Below are 26,462 nucleotides of genomic sequence, written 5' to 3'. Positions count from 1 at the left end.
GCTCAACATGAATGAATTCAAAACAGCAAATTTTTATTTTAATTTTGAATGAGACAGAGAGAGAGAGCACACAACAGGAAGAAAGGACAATGAACAGTAGTTGTGTCTGCATGTTTTAACCAGTTAACTACCAATGACTTTTATAAACTATTTGTATCATGTTTCAGAAATCTGGATACATACACTTGCCTCCATTCATTCTGTATAATATGAAATACCATTATCACTTATGTTATCCTGAGTCAGAAAACAACAGTTGTTTTTCATTGTGTGTGTGTGTGTGTGTGTATGTGTGTGCGTGCGAATGAGTGAAGCACTGTAGCTAAATGTGCGCACATGTTCAAATACTGAATTGCTCATTTTGGGGTCAGGTATCTGTGGCAACGATCACATACGGTATATGAAAAGAAACAGGAACAGTTAAAATGTGCTTAATTTAACAAAAGTGTGAAACAATGTGAGCCTACAGTAACAAAGCATCAGAATATCTTGACTTGTGAGCAATTACCAGTGGCCATTACACTTGCAAAAAATTAAACTAGTTAAAACCTTTGCACTGAGTTGTGACCGATGGGGTCTCATGATCACACTACCATGGCTAAACACACGTTCAACCGGGGCACTGGATGCAGGGATATGCAACAGTCTTACCACAACCTTGAAGAGAGAAGGAAGGGTGTGTCTGTTCAGTGTCCAGAAGTGGAGGCAGTCCTGTCCACTACAAATGTCCAAGAAGTGTGTGAGCTGCATATGAGGTGTTGAAGCGGAGTCCTTCTTTTGTCTCTTGTTGTGGTAGGATGCAAAGAGGCTTGACTGAGGCTCTGTCGCCTGGACCTCTTCTTCCTCTTCTATGCGTGTGTTTGTTGGAGTGACTTTCACCGCTTCTTCCAGAATCAAGTCTTGAGCAAAAGCAAAAACAATATCACTCAATCACCAAATAATACGATAATGTGTATATACTGTAATATTTTTTATACATGGGTTAACTTGACATGTATTTACTATAAAGTTGTAACATACCTTTGATCATCTTTGATACCTCCTCCTTAGTGTTGTCAGGGACCAAAACATCATGTGTGACCCACATGCTGCCAAAAGAAGGATCCAGCATGGCTGCCTTCAGATACAGTGGGTCAGAGAAGGGCAATGGCTGGCAATCAGATGATGAGTTTTCTGCCATCTTCACATTTACGAAAATCCCCTTGAACCTCCTTTGAAGAGATGTCTGTAAGGTTTTGATGAAGGCCCCCAAGTAGCACATAGTGCCTTTTAAGTGTTCCAGATGGTGGTTGAGGGAGAGGACACAGGGAACCACTGCACTTATGGTCACCACTTTTTCACCTTGAGTGAGGTCGGTGGCCTGGGCAAAAGGTTCAAGCACACGCACCAACTCTTGAATTTGACTCCATTCTCTTGATGTGAATGCTGTCTCTTTGTGGCCAGACTCTTGAAGAATGGCTGTGAGCTTTGTGGAGTCACATTTCAGTACCGCTTTCAACTGCCTAAGCGTTGAGTTCCAACGTGTGACAACTGAGGAAGGGATGCCAGATTGCCCAAACTCTCTCTCAAAAATGTCCTTGAACGAAGTGCTGCTGTGGAGTAAATTGCTCAGTTTGCAGGCCTTTGCAAGAGCTGCATTAGCTATTTTTGTGTCTTTTAAGCCATCCCCCACAACTAACTGCAGCGTGTGGGCAAAACACTGCTGTCTTGTCTGAGATTTAGCTTGGAGAAAAAGATCCACTCTCTCTTGGTCTTCGACTGGCAAGTCAGTCCACAAGTTGTCGTCCTCAACTCCTTCATCATCGTCATCCTCTTCATCTCCATGTTGTGGAAAACAAGTGCTGAATGCTTTTCTCATATTTGCAGCATTATCGCATATGATGTGCAATAGCTTCCTTTTGATTTGGTACTCTTCACATATTTGCTCAAATTCCTCACATATTCTTTCCCCTGTATGGGAACCGCTGAACCTCTTACAAGCCAGCAAAGCAGATTTCAGGACTATTCCACCACCTTCTCCATTATCCAACCAGTGAGCAGTAACTCCTAGGAAGCCCCGCATTTTCCGATCTGACCATATGTCAACTGTGACTGATAGATTTTCAGCATTTGCAAGACTGTTCTTCAGTTTTGTCTGCTTTTCCAGCATTACACCATCCAGTTTTGAAGTAAGAGTTCTTCGGCTTACAGGGTTGTACCTTATGTCAACAACAGACATGAAGCGCCGGAAACTTGGGTGTTCTATGACAGACAATGGCAAGTTGCAATCAATAACCAGGTCTAAAAGTATTGAACGTGTGATGGCGTTCTGCTGGGGATGGCTAGTACTGTAGTGTTGCTTGTTGCTTGTGATGAACTGGGAGATCTGGGGCTGACTTGAGTCTGTCAAAGGAGCTGCTTTTGAGCGAAGGTACTCTTCGTATCTAAACATTTGGGCCAGAGGGGGGAGAGAAAAGATACATTTTAAATTCATGTATTCACTGCACACAGCTTGCCATTACTGCCTACAAAGGAGTCACAACATCTGAAAGTAAAGTTTTAATATAGCCTCATTGCATGCATACATAGATATTTAGAAAGCACACTAGTCAGTTTTGGTGTTTAAGCTCAGGAATGCATATGCATTGTATGGTCAGGAAAAGAGAACTAGTTCAAATTTATGTATGCAGTTGTTTTTCTTCCCGTCTAAATTAGTGCCTTAATTAGCTCTTTTTTTGACCATTTGTGTTTGCATCAATGAGCTTAAACACCAAAACTTCCATAACATCTGAAAATAAAGTTTTAAATACATATAGACTCATTCTAGGCAAGCAGTTTTGGTGTTAAAACTCAGGGCTGCAAATAGGGCTGCAACGATTAGTTGACGCTGTCGACAATAGTCGACAATAAAAATAGTCGACAACAAATTTAGCCGTCGACTATTGTCGTTGGAAAAAAACTACAGAGTGAGACATCGTCTTCTAGTCCTATCTCTGCTGAGAGTTACACAATGCACATGCGCAAAGAGGGAAAAGAAAAACTACACAGTGAGACATCATCTTCTTTTCTTATCTCTGCTGAGAGTTGCACATGCGCAATAAAGTCTGCCAGGGGAACAATATGGCGGCGGACTAGGGAACAAAACGGCGGTAGAGAACGTCAAAAGTCTGGGATAACTTCATGTTAAACTTACAAAATAAATTAAATACATATGAGATTTGTAAAGCGGACCTTGTGTACCACGGAAGTACGTCTGCAATGCTCAAACATTTAAAGAGGAGGCATGTCGGACTTACATAATTTCATACAAGATTTCAAGGCTGAAAGTGAAATAAGATCCATTTATAATAATCATGATACATAATCCGATTGGTCGACTAGTCGTTCTAATAGTCGGTGACTAATCGACCATCAGAATAGTCATTAGTTGCAGCCCTAGCTGCAAACGCAAAAGAGAGTGTGTGTGATGCACACAAAGGGCTATGCAAAACAACAGCCAACAGAGAGGAAGGCAGAGGCATTTAAGGAGGCACTAAATTAGACTTCATATAACATAAGGACAAGATGGGAAGAGAAACAACTTTGCCTGGCGTCAATGTTGAACATGTGCCCTAACATTACCTACAATGCACCATAAACATAACATCTGAAAAAAAAATATGTACTAGGAATCAATACGTTTTTTTTCCAGATGTTATGACTGCAATGAGGTTACACTATAACCTCATTATTATAAGTTACCAAAACCACATTACAGGTATTAGTGTATAGATATTTAGCGGGTATGCTAACATTAGCCAGTTCTGCTGTTACAGCTAACTTAGTTAGCACTAACGTTAGCGCTGCTTGCAGCTACTTGCCACTTTTTTATTTTTTAGCTAAAGTAAAAAATCATTGATAAGAAAAATATTAACGTATTAACACAAAATAATAATCAGGACGTTAATCCATCTAGCTTTAACCTAAGTTACGTCATGTTACTCACCTTTCTTTATGAGCTGTCTTGAAATGTCGGATGAAATTCGACGTAGTGCTTGCAGTATCACTAACTTTAACACTGCAGGTGTTGCATGTCGCTCCTCTTTTATTTGCTGTTGTCTGGTAATCTTTGAATCCAAAATGTATTATTTTCGGGATGGTGTTGGTCCGAGTGCCCTCCATTTTCCTGCTGATCAGCACTAGACTCGTGCAGGCACGTCGCGTTGTGTGGAGGAGGGGTTGCCAGGTTTGCTGATATGCAGCAGGTCAGGAGCACTTGCTCACAATAAAGCAACGTCGACCTAATAATTTTATTTATTTATTTATTTATTTATTTTTTAAACAAAACATGTTTTAACAAGACAAGTTTGTCATGTGACTTTGCAAGTCACATGACAAAAGTCAAGTCAAGTCGCTGGTCAGGAAATGCAAGTCAAAGTCAAGTCAAGCTTTTTTTAATGTTGATCAAGTAAGTCACAAGTCACAAATCTGGCGACTCGAGTCGGACTCGAGTCAAGTCATCGACTCGAGTCCCCCCACCTCTGCTGTGAAGTGACCACCAGTAATCTGACTGAACGACTGGACAAATAACAAACTGTACCATCAAAATTTATAGTGGTAAATGATTTCCTTGTTAAATGTTAAATGTATCTAACAGGTTCTCATCAGAATACACTCATGTTTGTTTTTTTTCCCTTCCTTTATTGTCATAAACTCTGCTTTGTTGCTGTTAAAGTACAATGTACGACATCTCGATATGTTTCCCTCAGAGGTTGCTAATGTTATTAAAACAGCTTGATTTATTTCCCTCAATTATTAGGTCATGGTAAGGAAAACTTAAATACTTTCAAAGGAATCTTAAGGACAGGTTTTATGTTTTTAAGTAACTAGTTTGGAATATAAGGTGAATCTTATATTGAGATCTTATATGAGCTGGCTCTTCAGCTTCAGACTCTAATGTTTTCTATTTAATTTTTATAGGAAAATTAATATATTTTCTACATCCATTTTTATTAATTTATCTAAGGTATGTATATATTTCATAGAAACAAGATTGATAAATATAGACACTTCTGGACTATAACTATAACTATTGATAGCGCTGTGTTTGATTTAAAAAGATTTATATTACAAGATAGTCTTTATAAGGAAATCACAACACTCATTTGAAATATAGTTGTTATACAAATAATATAATCTTTAAATATAAGAAATTCCACTTCCTTTATTTACAAATATGCTATTTTTTAGTAATGTCAACCTTGTTGAAATACAGCTTCACATTTATAGCTTTCAGTGAAAATAGGTCACCATTGTACACAATTGTAGGAAGTGTATTTTCAATGTTTCAGCCAATCAGTAAGATTTTCCACTTCGTAAACTTTATTCACCTAGTGTCAAAACCTACTATCTGAGTGGGAAGACATCAGTTGTGCAACAGAGGGGTAATGTACCACAATGATCGGAGGACGAGCTTCTTTCATTCTTCTAAGTACATTGGGTGAGCTCAGTTCCTGTAAGAGGAATACTACTAACTGTACTGTGTGAAAGTTTTGTTTACCCTGTAGTATAGGACCTTGTCTTATGTTGTAACTCGTGTTTTATTTTTCTTTGTCTCTTTTCTTTAGCTGTGATTCAAACCCTTGACGTTCCTCCTAAGATCTCTTTGACTGAGGTTGATCTTGGTGATAGCGTGACTCTGACATGTAAACCCTCTAAACATTACTCTGGGTTGTTTTACTGGTTTAGGATGAAATTTGGATATATGTTTGAAACAGCTGCTATGGGGACTTTTCAAACAGCATCACTTCAAGGACAATTTAACACCTCAAAATTCAAAGTGGATAAGGACCATTCTCTCACCATAAGAAATGTGAGCAAAGAAGATGAAGCAATGTACTTCTGTCAGGCAGGAGCAGCATATCAGATGTCATTTGTTAATGGCACACATTTAGCCGTAAATGGTAAGTTATATTCATTTTGCTCTGTTTTACAAATCTATATCAATGCCATAACAAAGCCAATGCAGTTAATTCCCATTCCTGTCTTTTTGTGAAAGCAGATCCTCAAAATAAGCAGAAAACTGTGGAACAGAGTTCAGATGTGGAGTTAGTCTCGCTGGGCAACAAGATAAACCTGCAATGTTCATTTCTCTTGGAGAACAAAGAGAGTCCACGTCAGTGTCCAGATGAAGACAGAGTCTTCTGGTACAGAGCTGGATCAGAATCTGATCCAGGCTTCATTTATGCTGACAAGTCCAGCTGTGACAAACAATCAGGAAGAAGATGTGTTTCACGTCTGTCCAAAATTATTCAGAACCCCTCAGATGTTGGAAATTACTACTGTGCCGTGGCCACGTGTGGAGAGATCCTGTTTGGAGAAGGAACTAAAGTGGAGATAAGTAAGTTGATATGGTTATTACATATGTACTTTACTTGTTCAGGTTTTTTTAAGTTCATATAAGTTCTTTATGAAATGCTAACAGATATAAATACTGTTATGACAATGTAAGAGATGATTTCAAAGAGTCATGAAACAGCTGGAAACTGATTTAGTTTCTGTGGTACAGTATTTGTGATGGTGTTTTGTTAGGTGGGGTTTGGTTTCCTCTGCTCGTCTCTCTTTTTTTCTTGTCGTTTGCTTTGGTATTTATGTGTGTGTGCTTTCCTGTCATTTCCAGTGACGCTGTTGTTACATTGAGTAATCTCTTGTGCAGTCTGTATAACAATCTGGGTTGTTTTATGAAATTGTTAACTTGACAATTTACAGTACTGAAACTAGCAGTTCAGTGCAAAGGAAAAAAGTTGAAATTACAACCAAAATAGTTAATTCAGCTCATTTAATCTGTATGGTGTTCCCTTTATAATTTCTTTCTTAAGAATTGTCTGAAGCATGTTACACGTCCATACACTACCAGCCAAAAATGTAGACACACTTACCCATTAGATTTAATAGGTATGTTTGTCCAAATGTTTGATGGGAAGTGGTTATTAGATCATAATTCTGTTTTTTTTAATAAAGAATGTTAAAACCAAGTGCAAAATTTTCTGAGGCTGAGGGGAAATCAATAATATGGAGGGTATTTGTTAATGTTACAACCCTGGCTCTGCTAGGGGAAAGGGGATGCCAACATTAAGGACAAGAAATTGAGTAGTGTAAGTAAAAGGTTTGTTTTACAATCAAACCAGACTAATAGTCAAACTAAAGCTAAATGAACAGTTCTGAAAGCCAAAGGGAATGAAACTTAAAGCAAACACCCACAACCAAGGGATTTCAAGATTAACCAAAATAATGCTAAAGGCTTAAAGCCATTCACAAAGTTACCCAACTAACAAAAGAGCCCATATCAAGCTTGTTCAAACGCAAACACCAACAACAGGTCAATCTACTAACAATTCAGCTCCAACACACACTCCAACACCAAGTCCAAAGACTGCATATGGCAAGCTGTGCCTAATGATCACAGCTGCCCCACATGATTGTCAGCAGCAATCTTATGTAGTGGAGCTCTGGTCGGACGTCAGATGTTTGGGCCAATCACTGGCAAGTGAAGACAGAGTGGACCAATCATGAACGTGTGATGGCACAGCCAGGTATGTACTATGGAGCCAGCCATCCACGGACGAGCACTGACACAGCCAGGGAGTTGCTGGAAAAATCCAGGCAGTCAGTCAATCACCTGGTTGCAACCAAACAGATAATTTAACTGTAACAGTAAACCATTAATGCACTAATGCAAATGGATATGTTAAAAGTCATGGATATCAGTGGTGTATCCAGAAAGATTTTAATGGAGTGGCCAAGACAATACAGAAATTGGCATGGAGTGTCCAGTAAGTAGATACATGTAATTTTTCAATGCCAAAATCTCTCTTTTCAGATTTTAAAGTTAATATCTTATAAAAATAAGACATGAACTTTGAAAAAACTAATTGGTTTTAAAAAAACAAAACAAACAAACAAAAACAAACAAACAAACAAAAGATCCTTTGTCTCACAGCTCTGGCTGATAAAGGCTTAAACATTACTGACAATGCAGAGTATCTACACCGAAAGATCAATGATCAACCAGTTAACACAAGTATTGCTGTTCTTGTAGATGCTAGAATCCACTGGCTTAATTGTGTTTCTATTTTAAGGTAATGGCGGTTACCCACCAAACCGTCAACCTCCACTAGCCTAGCACTATGTCCGGCCATATTTCTAACACTGGTTAGTTAACCACATAGCATTGGCTCAATTCAACAAATACATCTATAACATGTGCTGGAACCATGAAGCAATTTTTTTTATTCAGCTGTTCTCGTCTTTATTCAGTGTGGTATCATTACATGAATGTGACAACACAAATACAGAATTGTTCACTTTTGAATCAACAGAAGTTAAAATGTTCTGGTAATTTTCTGCAAGTACATTAGCTGTTGTACTACAGATATTTTTCTATGAGTCTAATAATAAATAATAATATAAGGACAAAAGCAAGAAGAAGAAGAAGAAGAAGAAGAAGTCATTTACCCTGGTTCCCATGTTAATAAACTTGAGAAGCCTCCAGTCATATTTTAGGTGTCCACAGGGGTCAATGAATATTTCAGGGGTGACCCATAAAAACACACATAAAACACGTTCGAAAAAAAAAAAAAAAAAAATTACTTACATAAAACTTGTAATACAAAACCTGAGTTCAAAGTAAGTTTATAAATGTGGATAACCTCTATAAAACATTTGATAGCTAAATGGCATGTTTTCTGATTTCAGGACAAGAATACTTGTTTGTCACTGTGCTTGGGGTCCTGTTGGCTTGCAGTGTACTTGTGAATGTCATTCTGATTATCACCAGAATAATCCAAAAGCCAGCTTGTGAACTTTGCAAAGGTAAGTTTACTATGTGTACTGTCTAAATAAATTTTGTGATTTGTTTGTTTGTGTAAGCGAGACATTTGCAGCAGAAGATTCTCAATCACATTATTTTGTGACTGCTGTCAAATTCAACACTAAACTTGACCTTTCATCCCCAGCTCATTATACAAGAGAACAGCAGTGACATTATAAAAACCACAACCTTCTTTTCAGATGGTTAGTGATTACCTGTAAAAACTCAAATAAGCAGCCACAGAGGACTAAGTGATATAACTTTATTTTTGAATTTTTAGTAATAGCAACTTATGCTCGTAGATAAACACTTGCTCTCCAAAAGCTTTAGTCCTGAATGTTTCAAACACTGCATTTGTTTTCTTCATTATGCTGTTTCTGTCTTTTGGCTTTTTTCCAGAATATCTCATAGATGTTTGACCTCACTGATATTTTAGGAATAAACAGGCAAAAAACCTGTGCTAACTCTAAAAAAGTTTCATATTAATATTTGCATGGATAGATATTGATATGAAAATGCAACAACTGGATTTATTATTGTTCATGTCTTATTTTTTTATAACCAGATAAACGAACAGCTTCCGGTTATGCTGAACAGAATGGACCATCTTCTGATCAACCAAGCAACATGGTAAATGTAATGAAATGATCAAATTTTCCACAGTCACTGTGTAATAATGTAACAACCAATATTTTGTTAGATGGTCCATAAATTTTGACCATTTCCATATGTAGTTTGTGATGAAGTCATAAATATTTCAAAGCTACAGGACTTGATAAAGAACATATAAATTACAAATCAACAAAGTGTACTTCATATATTTCTTAAATGATTCATATTATTTGAGTGTAACAGTAAATGCTGGAGTTTGTTGATATTTCCTCTTATGATGCTAGTTATCATGCTTAGATCTGCCTGTGGTTAGGTTTAGGCAACAAGGTAACATACTCTGGTTAACATAGTGTTAGGAAAACATTGTGCTTTATATAAATAGCTTGCAATATAACCTAAATTTATTTGTTCATTATGTTAAGATAAAATGTTTACTATATAAAGTTAGTGTTACCATTAGCAGATATTTATTGTTTTATATGAGTTGTGTATAAACTTAATTTCCATTAGACTGAGTTTCTCTCTGATCTGCTTCATGAATTTTGTTTTTTGAATAACATTGAATAGTTTGTGATATTACTAATGTTTAACCTAAATAATTCACAGGGTGGCGAAGAAGCTGGAATAAACTATGTTGCGCTGGATTTTCCATCACGAAAAGCTAAAAGATTGAAGAAAAACAACAGGGAGTTATCTGGGAACTGTACTTATTCAGACATGAGAGACTATCAGTAAAAGAGGGAGATGTTGTGCAGGTGCAGGATCCTCTTTAATGGTAGCATCTTAGATGTAAAATATGACCACAGATGTGATTCCCACAGGTAAATTACATATTTATTTTAAGAGCAGATAATATGTTTAATGCAAAGTTAGCTTTGATGAGACAGTTGGGCATAAAGAGCCCCTGAATATTCTGAAGTTTTATAAAATTTGATTTTCTACTGTTATCTCTGTGTTTTTATTATCATTTTCTATATAACTCAATAAATAAATAAATAAATCTTGCATTAAATTATTCTCCTATTAAACGGAAATCCAGTGTGCTTTGTTTGTTTGTTATTTTTTTCCCTTTTAAATTTTTATTATGTCTATAATTTTTGGTAAATATTTACTTGTGTTATCACTATAATCTAGCGTTTGAGCATGTGTGTTGCAGAGTAGCCGCAACAAAGAGACTTACCTAAACCACAGACTGCTAACTGGAAGGGACTCTTTCATTATCCGACACTTGATGAGGGGGTGATGGATGCTGTTAGCATCTTGTGATGTCAAGGACTGGCATGTACAGTTCCTGAACATAAAGTTTTCAATCAGTAATTTTTTAAATCTGAGTAGTCTCAAAATGAAGGTACAAAGCTTTGTTACAACACAAAGGGAATTTTCCCAATAACTAGTTAAGGAACTATACTTAGCCAAGGACAACAAATATTCTTATTTTATAAACTGTAGATTCTGTATTTTCTCTGCATTTCTGAATTCAACACTAAATTACTGTTAAATTCAGAAATGAAGAGATAATTTCTTAAATGATTCCTATTGTAATACTCTGGTATGACCTGTGTTTTCAAAGTCTTCTCCCAAACTGATTTTTTTGCTTGTTGTGATTGTAATAATAGCAACATGCATAATAATAACAATAGCAACAGACTGCATGTTCTCCATGTACATTCCAACCAGGTCAACCATTTATTTGCTACTTGTAAAATCATGCTATGTTGTTATGTAAAAGTACTCTTAAAAAAAGCAGGGCAGTAGAAACTGTTGTGGAAGAGACCAACAACAAAAGATGTTTAATCTATTTAACCACACAAAAGAAGCCCTACCTAAAAGAATCAATGTAAGTTTTAGTGTACAACATATTCAAAGTTTTTTCAGCACTTTGTCATCAGGCAGCTCTTCCTTTTGATGTCCAGTATTCATAGAGCTGCATATAAGCACAGCTGTGACTGCTGTTTACCCTGCTGCATTAAAGAGCTGCAAGTAACAGCACTGAAAACATCCTAAATATGTAGGATACATTAACTAGGACTAGGATTAAGTAGGACTCCTCGTACATGGTTAAAATGTTCTGCTCTTAGCCACATCAGTTTATCCACATGTTTCTGTGCTGCACAATGCACTGATTTTACAATCCCCCCACCCATACATACAAATATTACAAAAAGATTATAAAAAGTGAAACAGTCAAAAAGTATTGGCAAGAACATATACAGATTAGCATTAAAAATTTGTTATGGTCTTACATCACACATCCTGATGACATTTGATGGATATTCACCTGATATGTAGTGAGGCAGACCTAGCAAAGCAATAACCCTTCTGCTCTCATTTGTGTCCTGTAAGCCACGAGAAATGACATTACTTTCAGTTACTTAGCTTGCAGTGGTGGCTTTTAAGGTCTGCAGCCAAGCAGGTACAAAGTGTGGTTACAAACCAGCATTAGGAGCAGCTTTCAAAATAAAGATGGAAAACTCACTTGTTGTTTAACAATATCAGTAAAAATATATAGGTATCTGTACAAAGAAAATAATAATCCTGCAGTGCAGTCCCAAGTGTGTATAGTAGGGTAGAAAGTTGAATAGGAGTAATTTTAAATGTGAAAAAAAGCTGTTTCTTATTAGCGCTGTCAAGGCAAATCTTTTTGAATGAATTTTGAGCTCTCAGCTTGTTAAAAAGTAATGAAATTTAATCTATTAATTTGAGTACTTGGACACAAAATGTCTAGTCTGTTTCTTGTATTTCAAAGAGTGAAAAGCAAAGAAGCGGTATTGAATCTTAAATCTAATCTGCAACATCATCTTTTCATCATTATCCAACACAAAGCAACACTTTAAATCATACTTTGCCACTTTTAAGGGCTTTTTTGCTAGTGATGACAGTTCATGACATGGTTATACAGTCATACAGCAGTCAGTCCGGCCTTCTTCCCCAGCAAGACAGGGACTGACACAGCTGCAGCTTGTTGGTCAAATCAAATCAAATCAAAACAAATCAAATGGAATCTAATCAAACTTTATTTATAAAGCCCTTTTCATGCTGAAGGCAACACAAAGTGCTTTACATGATAAAAAAGCAATATATGCATACTGAAAATAAAACAAGCCTTTACACACATCAGAGCAGATTACATAACAATTGAAAAACAAAAGACCCCAAAACACTTATTAAAGTTTCTTTCACAGACAGTTGCACGCACACACATACATACATACACATGAACAAAGCAGCACCCCCAAATTCTGCACAAACACGACTCCTTAATTGCCCCCACCACAGCAACCACCCAGATCAGGGCAGACTGGGGTCTAAGGCTGCATTGCAGGACCCTAGCCACCCAGAAAAGGGCACTCACCGTGGCAACAACTCCTAGACCGAGCAGGCAAAAACCCCGTCTTGAAGGATCCCCATGAGGAAAACACTGGACAAAAGATTAAATAACCTTAAGAAACAAGAAGAACAACTAAGAGCAGCAATAATAAAAAAAAATACACATAAGGAACTTCACAAAATAATGCACTTCAAAAAAGTAATAAAGTTGAGTAGAATAGGAATAAAATAACATGAAATAAATTTACATCAAATAAATTATGATCACATAAAATTCACTTAAAAGCTAAGCTAAAAAGGTGTTTCTTCTGCAGGTTCAGACAGGTTATATATCATGATCTGTCTGAGCTGCCACAGCTCGCTGAACCACAGTGTTACAACCTCACCTGGCCAGGGCTGGCAGACCTCTGCCAGTCCTCAGATTCTCCACACCTGGTCCTGACCTGCTCATCATCATCAAGTCTAAACAGTCACACCTGTCCTCCAGTCCTTATAATCCCCAGTTCTGCCCTCAGTCCTCGTCGGACCTTAAACCTGCATACTTCATGGACTCACCCCTTCTCCTGGTTCCTGTCCCTCCAACCGTCTCCTTCTATTCGGTTTGAGTAAGACCTTTCCCTTGTGTTCAGTCTTGATAATAAAGTATAGTTAACCTACCAATGTCTCTGTGGAGTCCATACGTAACACACAGCTTCATATTCAAGCATTAAATATTTTAGTAGCAACCATGTAAACACACAGCATTTTAATCTCAGTAAGTCAGATGACCCATTCTGCATTCATTTTTGTCAAAAAATCTGCTAATGATCATCCCTAATGAAGCTTTTGAACTTTTAGTTGAATTTTGCATATCCTGCTGGATAAACTAGCTCCACAATACCCGTTACTCCACCTGTTAGCTTTGAAATTGGCTAGAGCTGCTGCTTAGAAGGAAATTATGTGGTTAAGAGAATGCTACCAACAACTGTAATATCCACATCTTTCCATAAGATCATTCATAAAATCCCTATAACCTGTTAAGATGGATGCATTGTATTGCATTGCATTGTAAACCATCCAACTTACTTTTTACTTTTGACAGAAACACATCAGATCATATTACACCTTGTGTAGAAACATCCATTCATCCATCCATTTTCTGCTGCTTATCCGGAGTCGGGTCGATGGGGCAGCTGCCTAAGCAGGGAAACCCAGACTTCCCTCTCCCCGGCCACATTCACCAGCTCATCCGAAGGATTCCCAAGGCGTTCCCTGGCCAGCCGAGACATGTAATCCATCCATCGTGTCCTGGGTCTTCCTCGGGGCCTTTTTCCGGTGGGACGTGCCTGGAACACTTCACCAGGCAGGCGTCCAGGAGGCTTCCTGACCAGATGCCCGAGCCACCTCATCTGGCTCCTCTCGATTTGGAGGAGCAGCAGCTCTACTCTGAGCCCCTACTGGATCACCAAGCTTCTCACCCTATCTCTAAGGAAGAGCCATCCTGTGGAGAAAACTCATTTCGGCAGCTTGTATTCGTGATCTTGTTCTTTCAGTCACTACCAACAGCCTGTGACCATAGGTGAGGGTAGGAACGTAGATCGATTGGTAAATCTAGAGCTTTGCCTTTTGGTTCAGCTCCCTCTTCACCACGACAGACTGATGCAGAGTCCGAATCACAGTGTTGTGTTTTCCGATTGTTGCTTGTTTTCTTTTTCTTTGTTTTTTGCTGGTTGTTGCTATGTTTGTCCGGCTCAGAGGACTAGATTGTAGATGAGTTGCTGGACAGCATTGTCATGTGTGTGTTGTTCCGTGATTACATTTTCGGAGCATGTGACCAGATAAAAAATCTCAAAAGATGTAGCAACATATACGAGTCTAATTTATCTCCAGATCTGTAGACTCACAGGTGAAGCATTAGATTAGTAGAGAAAACATTTATGATGCTCTATGGTTGGTGCTAGTTAATCTTCTGATATCTAGAAAATGTAAATATTTCTCTTATTGGATTGAAAGCAGTCACCCAGTCTGCTGCACTAGAAAGGTGCCGTGTTCCTACTGGAAAGCTGTTAAAGAATAAGGCCCAACGGGCCTGGCGGGGCGTCAGTCTCTTGGCAGTACGCAGGTATTCGAGATTTTTATGGTCAGTCCAGACGAGGAATGGTTCTGCAGCGCCCTCCAGCCAGTGACGCCACTCCTGCAGAGCCAACTTGACTGCCAGCAGTTCCCGATTTCCGATGTCATAGTTCCGTTCAGCCGGCGTAAGGGTCCTGGAAAAATAAGCACAGGGGTGAACCTTCGAGTCATCCACACTCCGTTGGGAGAGAACAGCACCGATGCCAGAATCGGAGGCGTCAACCTCCACTATAAACTGCCTGGCCGGATCAGGAGTGCGCAGAATTGGAGCTGTGGTGAACTGCAGCTTTAGCTGGAGGAAGGCGGACTCAGCATCATCGGTCCAGGTGTATGTTTCTTTGCTGATGTTAACTGGTGAAGAGGGGAGGTAATGGCACTGTAATTCTTAATAAACTTGCGATAAAAGTTGGTGAACCCCAGAAACCTCTGGAGTTGCTTACGGTTTACCGGTGTGGGCCACTCACGAACAGCAGAGACCTTCGCAGGATCGATCTCCACGCCGTCAGCCGAGATGATGCTCCCCAGAAATGAGACGGAAGGGCGGTGAAATTCACACTTCTCAGCTTTAACATACAGGTGGTGCTGCAGGAGACGTTGCAGGACAGTACGGACATGAAATGTGTGCTCTTCGGGGTTCTGGGAAAATATGAGGATGTCATCTAGATAAACAAAAACAAACTTGTTCAACATGTCTCGTAAAACATCATTAACCAGTGCCTGGAAAACGGCGGGGGCATTGGTTAAACCAAACGGCATGACTAAGTATTCATAGTGTCCATTAGGAGTGTTGAAAGCCGTTTTCCATTCATCTCCCTCTCGGATGCGAACCAGGTGATATGCGTTGCGGAGATCCAGTTTGGTGAATATGGTAGCCTGTTGCAAGAGATCCAGGGCGGTTGACATGAGGGGTAGTGGATAACGGTTCTTGATGGTTATGTCATTGAGGCCCCTGTAATCCACACATGGCCGAAGTGAGCCGTCCTTCTTCTCGACGAAGAAAAATCCTGCCCCAGCTGGAGAAGAGGATGGACGGATGAGTTTAGCTGCGAGTGACTCAATGATATACTGTTCCATGGCCTTTTTCTCTGGTGCAGACAGGGAGAACAAACGGCCTCGGGGAGGTGTGGTGCCCGGCAGGAGGTCTATGGCACAGTCATAGGGACGGTGTGGTGGTAGGGAGGCTGCTCTGCTCTTATTGAAGACCTCCTTGAGGTCATGATACTGGTCTGGTACCTGCGATAAACAGGGGTAACTGGCCTCTGTGGATGCAGCTGGCGTGTTGGCTGGTGGGGAAAGAGAACGGAGACAAGTGGTCAGACAGTTAGTGCCCCAGTTAATTATCCTGCCCTCCCGCCAATCTATCTGGGGGTTGTGTAATTGCAACCAGGTAATGCCAAAGATGACCGGGACCTGTGGTGAGTCGATGACGAGGAACTGGATGGTCTCATGATGGCAATTGTCCATATGCACCAGGACGGGTTCAGTTCTTGACGTAACATTATGTAAAAGATGGTTATCGAGAGCTCGGACCTGCAAGGGTTTTGACAGCGGGGAGCAGTGGAGGCCCAGCTGTTCAGCCAGTTCTTTATCTATGAATTCAGAATCAGAACCTGAGTCGATAAATACTGAGAGTTCATGTTCCTGACCCGCTGCGGTGACTTGGATGTGGAAGACTGGACGGGAGACGGATGAATCTACAAGAGTTCGGCTCAGCAGGGTCCTCCCAACCCCTGCTGAGCCCTTCCTTTTACTGGACAGGAGCGAACGATATGGCCAGCCTGGCCGCAATACAGACAAAGTCTTTTAGAGATACGCCAGTCTCGCTCAGCTTGGGATAATTTTGACCGACCGATTTGCATAGGTTCAGAGTCCGGCGAAGATGCCGAGGTGGGGTTATCAGAGGGTGGAGGAGCAGGTCTATGAAGAGTGCGGTGGGCGTTCGGGATCTGCATCCTCCCTCTCTCTCTCCTTCTTTCCCGGAGACGCTGGTCAATGCGAACTGAGATGTCTATGAGAGCATTTAGGTCTTTTGGTGGGTCTCTGGCGGCTAGCTCATCCTTAATCTGATCGGACAAACCACTGTAGAAAGCGTCGAACAAAGCGGCAGAGTTCCAGGTACTATCAGCTGCTAAAGTCCGGAAATCGATGGCGTAATCCGTCACCGTTCTGTTACCCTGGCTGATGGAGAGAAGAGTTCGTGACGCTTCTCGATCGGGACGGATAGGATCAAACACCCGGCGTAATTCGCCTGAGAAGCTTTGAAAGGTTCCGGTGACAGATGACTTCCTCTCCCACTCACTCACACTGGAGATCGTCCAGACCGCCCGAGTTTACTTCCTGGACTTCCTGAGGCGATGCAACGACTACAGCAAATAAGGATTACTTATTGCAGGATTACTATTGCAACAACACATCATCAGTAGGGTAAAACTAACCTGTCTCACGACGGTCTAACCCAGCTTTGGGGGCGGCAGTGGCTCAGGCGGTAGAGCAGGTCGTCCAATGATCGGAAGGTCGGCGGTTCGATTCCCGCTCCCGCAGTCATCTGTTGTTGTGTCCTTGGGCAAGACACTTAACTCTCCTTGCCTCCAGTGTTGGCATCGCTGGTGTATGAATGTGTGGATGAATGTTCGGTGATGGTCGGAGAGGCCGTAGGCGCAGACTGGCAGCCACGTTTCCGTCAGCTTGCCCCAGGGCAGCTGTGGCTACACACGTAGCTTACCATCACCAGGTATGAGTGAGGAGTGGATGAATAATGGATTCACACAATGTAAAGCGCTTTGGGTGCCTTGAAAAGCGCTATATAAATCTAATCCATTATTATTATTATTACTCAGCGGTTCCCCATAATTTGGCTCGACCTGACAGCAGGGACAAAACGAATGCCACCTTGGCTCTCTCCGAGGGAAAAGAAGAGGGTTGTAACTCAAAGTGTAGGGAACATTGTGTCAGAAAGGCCTGGCACTGACCTGGGTCTCCAGCGTACCTTTCAGGGGGCGCCATACGAGGCTCGTAGCCCGGGTTTACGGTTGGAGGATTAACGGGTGTGCGGGTTTCTGTGGCGTCTGACGTCGTCAGAGTGGAGATCCCTCTTGCCAAAGTCTTAACCTGTGTGATAAGTTCATTTAAACCAGCTTCCTGCTGACAAATAGTGTTCTCTTCTCTACTCTACTACTCTCCAATCCCTGGGATCTGAGGAGTCCATTGTTTGGCCAGATCGTTCTGTCATGGTTCGGATGTTTGGACTCAAAAATACTCAGGTTCCCAGGGATAGGTATATGATCTTTATTGTACAGAGATGAATAATGAGATTGTGCAATCCGGCTTTTCTCCGCTCAGGGGTCTGTGAACACACAAGGTGGAAGTTAGGAGGCAGGCAGCTGATGAGAACTCTGAGAGGGATTGAGAGTTCACATACCAGCAGTGGGAATCCAACGGGGCGCAGGGTGTTGAATCCAGGGGTTGGAGAAGGGCCGCCGGGGGGAAGACTGCGGAAGGAAAGCTGCTGAACAGAGGAGAGGTTAATGGAGGGATACATGTTGCTGGTAGAAGCACCTGAATGAGAGGACCGCAGAGGCAGGGTGTGAATGGTCCGGTTGGGGGCAGATATATCAGTCCGTGATCCGAAATCCAATCCTGTTAGACAAGCCAGGGGTCAGAAAGCCAAGTAATCCAAAATAACAACCAAAGCAGAGTACCAGACAGGGAGCAGGCAGAATCAGAATCCAGGTCCAAAGTCAGATCAGCGTCAGGCGGGCAGGTAGGCAGGATAATTCAGGCGGGATACGTGCAGGGAAGAACCAAGACGATCTGGCACTGGAGGAATGTTGCAGGGCTGTATAAATAGTGCTTGGGACAGGTGAAGCGCATCAGCCCTAATCAAGAGCTGGTGGAGCTGAGGCGTTCAGGGCGGCTGGAAAAACTGAGCCTCACATCACAGATCATGACAGAAAGCAGGAGGAAGAGTCCCAAACTACTGACCTAACCTAACATTACAGTGATAGCTGAGCATTTTCTGAACCATTCAAATCCTTCTAAAATAAATACAAACTATTTACTATTATTAAATCAGAACAATCTTTTTCTATTATATAATGTTTTTTCTCCACAATAATCACTTAATTCAACGCTCAGCTGCTCACCTCCTTCCTCAGGTGAGGAGGGGAGGGGGGTCTGGCAGCATCTGCTTCGGCTGCTCTCATGTCTGTTCAGAACATGTGTATTGTATGCTATTTTTTTTTTTTTTTGCAGAGCAGCTTTCTAATCATTTCCCTGCCTTGATTATTTGACTAAAACAACAGTGAAATGAATTAAATCCAGCATTTTCTTCAGAAATATGAGCTAATGTGGGAGCAAAGTGAGCTAGCTTATATGGACAAAGTTTAAAAGAGACAACAAGCTGATGTTCCACAACTTTTCATCAGATAAACTGACCCACCTCACCTCGTCTGTAAGAAATGGGTGACATACTGTTGACCCCTCTGTTCTCCCTCCAGTCTTTTTAAAGTTCCTGATTTTTGAGGCATCCTGCCATCTTACCATCCACTCGCTGTCTGTCTGTAGTGCTGCTCCGCAGCTAAAGGAGCAGGTGGACTGAACAATTTAAGGCAAATATAGAGGAGGGGTGGGTGTTCATAAATGTTTCCAAAACAAAGAAACTTAGTCATACCAATGCATTGTAACTGAAATGTTTGCGTTATTGTAAGTGTATCATTGAGTATTAGATCATTTTGTTAGTATTACAATTGCATTGAGGGCCCTTCTGGGCCCCTGTCAATCATGGGCCCCTAGAATCCTTCCCCTTTACCCCCCCTTTTTGGCGCCCTAGCTCACAGTCTCCATCTTGCATGAGTATTGGATCTTATATTTCATTTTGTCAGGACACAAATCTTCTCTGCTTCCACCTCCCACCATCAGTCAGGTGTAGAAGTAGCAGGAAAAATTTATGCTGGAGGTCCAGATGTCTTGAGCTTGAGCAGAACAGCTGTAGAATTCTATTGCACCTCTTCAGCCAGAAGTTTCTTGATATATAGACAAGACCCTGCCTTGTGGTGTGGAAACAAAAATACCATTGATTTTAACTTCATGACTACAGACCAGTCACCCTAACATCCCACATAATTAAAGTCCTGGAGAGACCATTATTAGGCTATTTATGTAGGCAAGTACGAAACTCAGGGCTCACTGCAGTTTGCATACCAGTGTGGGAGTTGATGTTGAAGATATAATCTTCCTCTTTCTTCAGCAAGCTCGCTCTCATTAGGACAAAGCAGGCTGTACGATTAGAATTAATGGTATTCGATCTTTACACTACTTTTCATACAATGTAGCAGGCACTGTAATGTGGATGTGAATATCGGTTGGATGCCTTCATGACCATTTAAATTATTGACTTCTTCACAAATAAATCCCCATCAATTACAACCCCCAAATTAGAAAACAAAACAACAACAACAACAACAAAAAAAAAAAGCAAACTGGGAAAGTATGGAAAATGGAAATTAAACAAAACAATACAGAACAGAAATAATAAACAAAAACACAGGGATTGTGACATTAACCTAAGACTTTTCTTTCATTGCAGACATACAAACCCAATATACTTCATGTTTTGTTTAATCAAATTTGTTTCGGTTGTTGATATATAGCAATAATTGCATTTTCAGGCCTGCAAATTTATTTAAAAATTGTGTTAGTGACCCATAAAAACCCTTCGTTTTTTTTAAAGTGTCCTGCTACAGGCTGGTGGGGAACTTCCCATGATGCACTGAGCACATGACTGAGGAGCCTTTACTCATATTTGCTGTTATTAACTTTATCTTTTTCTTTTTTTTTTTTTTTACCACAGCAGACAACTTTTACGTTGTGTGTTTGCAGCTCTTCGTGTTTCCGTCCTGTTACCTTATTGCTCAAGCTGGTTGATGCAGATGGTCATGCTTCTTGGCTCTGAGTCTGCTAAAAATCTCTTCCTGTGGAAAGCGCAGTAGTTTCTTTCCACTGTCACCGGCTACCCTTTCATGCTCAAGAAAGGGGGTTTATAAACTGATTTAACTAGAACTTGTTATTGGAGGAACAGTACAGCACCGACTTCTGAGAACAAAGGATAACGCTTTACTATCTTTATAGTGTACTGAATAAACGATGGACATCTCTCCAGTGCCACTGCACACTGAATCAGTCAGTTCAGTAAATGCTTATAGAATAGGCTAAGTGAAAATGCTGACCTGCTGGTGGTGTTTGGAGAAAAGCCTTTAATTCTTTTGGCCACAACTGTACGAGATCTGTGAGTTACTCTAATCAATTTTGACAAAGTGCTACGGACAGTTTGAACATGGATATTATCATCAAATACCTTAATGAAATTATAGGATAAGGAGGAAAAAAATTCACACAGAGCAAAAGGTCACTGTGGCAGGAAATGCAACTTGCACATTGAGTAACAAATTACATGCATTCGGCGTTCTGGAAAACCACACCTCTCTCACTTAGGTAACTGGTGTTTGAAGGAAGGCAGTATCAAGATGATTCTGTTATGGGTGACACTGCTTCTCCTTCATCGAGGATGTAAGTAGGATCTAAAGAAACAGAAATGGAACTTTTTATCTTATACAAGTTTTCATCTGATATGTAATACTTTATCCACATCCAGTTCTTCTTTTTTGTTTTTCATTTTAGATTATATGTGGGAAAGTTTCACATGTATCTTCTTTTGATATCGTGCAGACACGCTGGTTCCAGTGGTCAAAGTTCAGCAGGGGGAACCTGTGAGGATGACATGTTGTTTTCCTGAAGTACAACACAGGAAAACAAAAGTTTACTGGTACAAGCAGGACGCAGGGGATAGTCTGACATCAATTGTGATGCTAAATCAAAATACAAACCTTGCGTATGGACAAAAATTCCCTCCTTCAAGAGTGAAGGCAGAGTCTAATGAGACATGCACCAGCCTGACTATTTTGTCAACAATTCAAGAAGATGAGGGAATGTATCACTGTGCAGCCATTGACTGGACCACTGCATTTTGGAGTGCGACTTATCTGTCATTAAAAGGTAATTATTTTATACTGTGTTTTTGGATCTCTTTTGACATGCATGCACTTACAACTGCATTGTGTATGTAACTGTAGCTAAAGAAACATGTTAACACTGTCAAGTCACTGTTTTGTTTAATTGACCAGTATGTGGGGTTGAACAGTAAATTATCAAATATGACATTATTTATGGTCTTGTTGCTTTGTAATGCCAAAAACAAAAAATAAATAAAAATAAAAAATAAATAAATAAAAAAAGCAAATGTCTTAATTCATACAATTATTTCAAACAGGAAACTCAGAGAAGACATCAACTTACACAGTTGTCCAGAGGCCAAAAATATTTGATCCAGTCCATCAAGAAGACACTCTGCAGTGTTCAGTCATCTCTGAACATGAGAACAAGGCATGTTCGGAAGATGTTCATTTGTTCTGGTTCAGAGCTACATCACATAAATCTCTTCCAGACATCATCTACGCTGAAGGAAACGGACACAACAAATGTAACAAGATATCTCAGACTCAGGATAGATGTGTTTATAATTTCTCCAAGAGCATCAGTTCCTCTGATGATGGGACTTACTACTGTGCTGTGGCCACATGTGGAGAGATTCTATTTGGAAATAGAACCACAGCTGATGCTCAAGGTAATTTAACCAGTGGATGCATTAATTAGATGACATACAATATCAGTCAAAAGTTTGGACAAACTTTCACAGTTCAACGGAAAAGTGCGTCTAGATGTTTGACTGCTATCGGACCCACATACCAGGAAACTGGTATGACTTTCCTTTTATTTATTCATAAGTAAATATGTACTCTCTTTTTGTCCTTTGTTTAGAGCAAACATCAAGTTTTCAGTTTCCCGTGCTGATGATGACAATAATTTTCTTGGTCATTTCTGTGACTGGAAATATAGTTTTGATCTGCTACAAAACTCCACGAGCAGCACGTGGACGATTTAATAGTAAGTGTTCGCTTGAATTAATTTGAACTCGTTATAAGTTAGAAAAAACTCATTTCTAATTTTAAAATGTAGATTATTCTGAATAAATTAAATAATAAAACCTGAATTTCCTTGATGTTGTTTGTGTTCTTAAAACTTTAATGTTATTAGCTATTTTCATTTATATTATCAGTGAAACATTTCTGAAACAACAGGATGAATAAATTACATTATTTTTCTTCATCATTAGGGATGGAAAACACTTCTTCACAAAGATGTGATAACTTAACTCAACCAGGAGAGGTAATGATACCAAATCATCTTATTAGTCGTTTCATTGAAAGGACTCATAACTGCTGTATATTATGAGTTCAAAATTAACATTTAATTTCCTCCACAGACTGAAGATGGACATGATCTGAACTACGCTGCAATTAATGTGGGACAAGCAAGAGGAAAGAAGAAGAGAGAGTCGAGGACTGAAGAAAGTGTGTATTCACAAGTAAAATACAGATAAATATCCATTTCTGTGCGCTGGTGTAGGTTGATATAAACTCCAATATGGACTTTTTATGTAAGTAAATAGATAGATTTCGTGCTTTTAATTCTAATTTTGAGAGAGCTCTGAAAAATAAAATCAAGTAAATGGTCTGTACGTTTAAATGTCTTTAAAAAACAAATTACATATGTTTTAGTTCAAAATATATTTTATTAATTGAAATCATGAATATAAAAAGCCAAAATACTTTGTGAATGTTTATGTGTATGAGGCTTTTTATGCTTTCATTTAGGTATTGCTCTGCAGTGCTCTCAGACCCTGCAGAAGTAAAAAACTTAACCACACAAACCCTCATCGCTGATGCTAAATGATGCTTAAATGTTGGTTAGTGGTTAGAGCTGTAGGTGTTGACGCTGGTCAGCAAAACTGACTTGATGGAAAATTGAAAAAAAAAAACTAAAGAGAAAGGCTAAGGTGAAGACAACAGTTACAATAGACAATGTTATAATGCTTAGTTTTACTCTAACACCAAACAGATCTGTAAACTCTGTGTAAGCAGTTATCCAGAATATCTGAACCAGTTCTAAGTTGGTTTTCACTGGCTTGGTTTTCCACAGTCAGCGATCTACCACAGAGTCAAGTCATCACATCATTTTAAATGTCTTCTATAACATGTCTGACCTCTGGATTTCTGTGGAGGACCACAGTGGGAAACGGGTTTTACATAAAAACCCATGTCTTAACATCACCATTCTGCTGCTCATGTTAATGACACTGTCTAAGTTATCATTCTATTTAAACTAAGCAGATTAAATGCCACATTAGCTATGGATTTTTAAACACAGTCATTAGGGTTTTCCAACAGGTTTTCCATGGCAGGAAAACAAGGCAGAAAATGGATTTCTCTGATTGTTCCCACACAACAGCTTGTTGTCAAGCTCTGCACAAGCTAATCACTGACCCCTTCATTTGAGTTAGGTGTGTTGCCACAAGGAAACATCTAAGACCTACAGGATGGCAACTCTGAAGAGACCCCAGTTATTTCATCTGTATAGAGAAGAATATGTGTATAATTGGCAAGAGTTAATTGATATCGATCTCTGCTGCAGCATGTACATTGTGACCGTCTTTCAAAGGAATCACAACATCCCAGATAAGTTTGTCACTGTGGATCTGCTGTCTGGGCAGGCAATGCTGATTCAAGAGAGAGAAAATCGGAAGAGGGGATGCCAGTCCGACATACTGACTAGGCTAGAGAGGAATCCACATAAGACATCACTATCATACATTTTCTAGAAAAATGCCAATGTGTCACGCATAATATGGAGAAATTGGTGCTACTCACCTGTTGTTTGATGTGATGATTATTGGAAAGCTGGCTGCACCCGGTCATTCCCAACACCACTATACAGCTAGCAGGCCTATAACATATGCTGGTAGTTTCACCACCTACGTTTATGGCTATGTTCACACTGCAGATATTAAGGCTCATGTCCGTTCATGTCTGAAAAAACAACAAAACTTATTAGATTAATCAAATAAGATTTTTCCTTTACCTTGAAGATCTTGTGACTGAATCGTGTTAACCCTAACCCTAAACAATGAAAATTAGATGATTTAATCAGTAATGATATAACCTAGTAATATGATTACAGGATAAAATATAAAAAGCTGAATATTGCTTAATAAAATAAATATAATGAGCTGTAACGCAAGACTCTTCTGAGACATAGGCAGATTAACCCCTCTTTATTGTGCAACATAAATATACTGAATGGTCTTACAAAGACAGACCTGTTGGAGTCGGTGGGAGAACAAGGAACCAGGAGCAGAGAAGGGGTGAGTCCTTCGTGTGCGTTGGTTAAGGTTCCACACTGACTGAGGACAGGGCAGGCTGGTTATATTGCCTGGGGAACAGGTGTACCTAATAGGTCCTGATGGTGATCAGCCAATCAGGATCAGGTGTGGATGATCAGGGGACTGCAGGAGGAGGAGATCTCTGACAGAGCCCCCCCCTTCTAAGGGCCGGATTCCAGACAGCCCAAAAAATATGGCAGAAAGCCGCGGCGACAGGAGCCGAATCTCCGGAAGACGACCCAGAGGATGAGTAGGCAGGGGCCGGACCCAGGGAAGTTGAGCAGACCGGGGCTGGACCTCTGGAGGACGACCCGGAGGGGAAGCAGACCAGGGCCGTGACCTGGGAAGTTGAGCAGACTGGGGCTGGACCATGGAAAGACGAGCAGACCAGAACCGGATCACTGGAGAACGACCCAGAGTGCGAGCAGACCAAGGCCGGAGCTTGGGAGGACAACCAGACCAGGACCGAATCTTTGGAGGGTGAGCAAACTTGGGCCGGGTCACGGAAGGAGGACCCGGAGGACGAGCTGACCAGGAGCGGATCTCTGGAGGGCAACCCGGTGGACGGGCAGACCTGGGCCGGGTCATGGAAGGAGGACCTGGAGGACGCGCCAACAACAGGGTCTTTGGCGGATGTGCAGGCTGGATCTTCACAAGTTGAACAGGCTGGAACTCTGCAGGCTGGATCTCTGCAAGGCGCGCTGACCGAAACTGCTTGAGTGCAGGGTGGCGCGCTAACTGGAGCTCTGGAAAATAGGCACAAGTCATTAGTTCAGGCGGGCTACCAGGAGGTCGCTTAGACAAGGGAAGAGTCTCCTCGGCAGAAAAGTCCCCAGGTAACAGGCAAGGAGCTTCCTGTGCTGTGACCACCTCGACGCTGGAAACCAATAAGCAGGAAAGAACCAGGGTCCGGAGAGGAGCGTCTCGCTCAGAGACCCGTGTGGAGACTGGCGTCCCTGGCAGGGGGCAGGGGAGGAACGTCGTGACCTTCGACTTCCTCGGAGACAGAAACCACTGGGTGGAGAGGAGCGACACGATCTTCGACCCCCTCAGAGACAGGAACCACTGGTTGGAGAGGAGCGTCGCAACTGTTGACCCCCTCAGAGACAGGAACCACTGGTTGGGGAGGAGCATCGCGACTGTCGACCCCCTCAGAGACACGAACCACTGGTTGGAGAGGAGCGCCGATACCACTGACCTCCTCGGAGACAAGAACCTCCAGGGGTTGCGTGGACCCTGGAGCTGACCTCG

General features: G+C 40.8%; 3 protein-coding genes across 6 annotated transcripts; 2 read left to right on the top strand and 1 right to left on the bottom strand.

Annotated features, from left to right (window-relative positions):
• Positions 1 to 4,496, bottom strand: LOC121643307 (zinc finger BED domain-containing protein 4-like). 2 transcript variants are annotated; one of them, XM_041990667.1, is made up of 4 exons: positions 3,965 to 4,496; positions 1,388 to 2,423; positions 1,021 to 1,341; positions 1 to 899 (listed from the first exon to the last, which is right to left on the bottom strand). In XM_041990667.1, exons 2-4 carry the CDS (start codon positions 1,407 to 1,409, stop codon positions 505 to 507), a joined length of 738 nt encoding a protein of 245 aa, XP_041846601.1. In that variant the 5' UTR covers positions 1,410 to 2,423; positions 3,965 to 4,496; the 3' UTR covers positions 1 to 504. The 2 variants fall into 2 exon arrangements, with proteins under 2 accessions (XP_041846601.1, XP_041846600.1); XM_041990666.1 differs by having other exon boundaries at positions 1,021 to 2,423.
• Positions 4,497 to 5,359: 863 nt separating this feature from the next.
• On the top strand, positions 5,360 to 10,462 carry LOC121643308. 3 transcript variants are annotated; one of them, XM_041990668.1, is made up of 6 exons: positions 5,360 to 5,458; positions 5,586 to 5,921; positions 6,020 to 6,358; positions 8,713 to 8,829; positions 9,393 to 9,457; positions 10,046 to 10,462. In XM_041990668.1, the coding sequence occupies exons 1-6, from the start codon at positions 5,416 to 5,418 to the stop codon at positions 10,172 to 10,174; spliced, it is 1,029 nt and encodes a 342-aa protein (XP_041846602.1). In that variant the 5' UTR covers positions 5,360 to 5,415; the 3' UTR covers positions 10,175 to 10,462. The 3 variants fall into 3 exon arrangements, with proteins under 3 accessions (XP_041846602.1, XP_041846603.1, XP_041846604.1); XM_041990669.1 differs by having other exon boundaries at positions 5,402 to 5,458; positions 5,707 to 5,921; XM_041990670.1 differs by having other exon boundaries at positions 5,435 to 5,473; positions 5,707 to 5,921.
• A 10,937-nt stretch (positions 10,463 to 21,399) lies between these two features.
• LOC121643060 lies at positions 21,400 to 23,446 on the top strand. The gene is made up of 6 exons (XM_041990261.1): positions 21,400 to 21,442; positions 21,602 to 21,928; positions 22,203 to 22,556; positions 22,751 to 22,876; positions 23,106 to 23,158; positions 23,256 to 23,446. Exons 1-6 carry the CDS (start codon positions 21,400 to 21,402, stop codon positions 23,370 to 23,372), a joined length of 1,020 nt encoding a protein of 339 aa, XP_041846195.1. The 3' UTR covers positions 23,373 to 23,446.
• Positions 23,447 to 26,462: the final 3,016 nt, after the last annotated feature.

The sequence above is a fragment of the Melanotaenia boesemani genome, chromosome 7 (genome assembly GCF_017639745.1).
Source record: "Melanotaenia boesemani isolate fMelBoe1 chromosome 7, fMelBoe1.pri, whole genome shotgun sequence".
Classification (NCBI taxonomy): Eukaryota; Metazoa; Chordata; class Actinopteri; order Atheriniformes; family Melanotaeniidae; genus Melanotaenia; species Melanotaenia boesemani.
This window is presented reverse-complemented; position numbering and strand designations above follow the sequence as displayed.

Bases quoted from the DNA above. Each gene is read 5' to 3' on its own strand.
- LOC121643307 (XM_041990666.1), bottom strand. From the start codon at position 4,140: ATGGAGGGCACTCGGACCAACACCATCCCGAAAATAATACATTTTGGA. The intron at 2,424-3,964 runs GTGAGTAACATG...CCAAATGTTTAG, and splicing joins AAGACAGCTCATAAAGAAAG to ATACGAAGAGTACCTTCGCT. The intron at 900-1,020 runs GTATGTTACAAC...CTTTTGCTCAAG, and splicing joins GGTATCAAAGATGATCAAAG to ACTTGATTCTGGAAGAAGCG.
- LOC121643060 (XM_041990261.1), top strand. From the start codon at position 21,400: ATGATTCTGTTATGGGTGACACTGCTTCTCCTTCATCGAGGAT. The intron at 21,929-22,202 runs GTAATTATTTTA...TATTTCAAACAG, and splicing joins GACTTATCTGTCATTAAAAG to GAAACTCAGAGAAGACATCA. The intron at 22,557-22,750 runs GTAATTTAACCA...TCCTTTGTTTAG, and splicing joins AACCACAGCTGATGCTCAAG to AGCAAACATCAAGTTTTCAG.
- LOC121643308 (XM_041990668.1), top strand. From the start codon at position 5,416: ATGATCGGAGGACGAGCTTCTTTCATTCTTCTAAGTACATTGG. The intron at 6,359-8,712 runs GTAAGTTGATAT...TTCTGATTTCAG, and splicing joins AGGAACTAAAGTGGAGATAA to GACAAGAATACTTGTTTGTC. The intron at 8,830-9,392 runs GTAAGTTTACTA...TTTTATAACCAG, and splicing joins AGCTTGTGAACTTTGCAAAG to ATAAACGAACAGCTTCCGGT.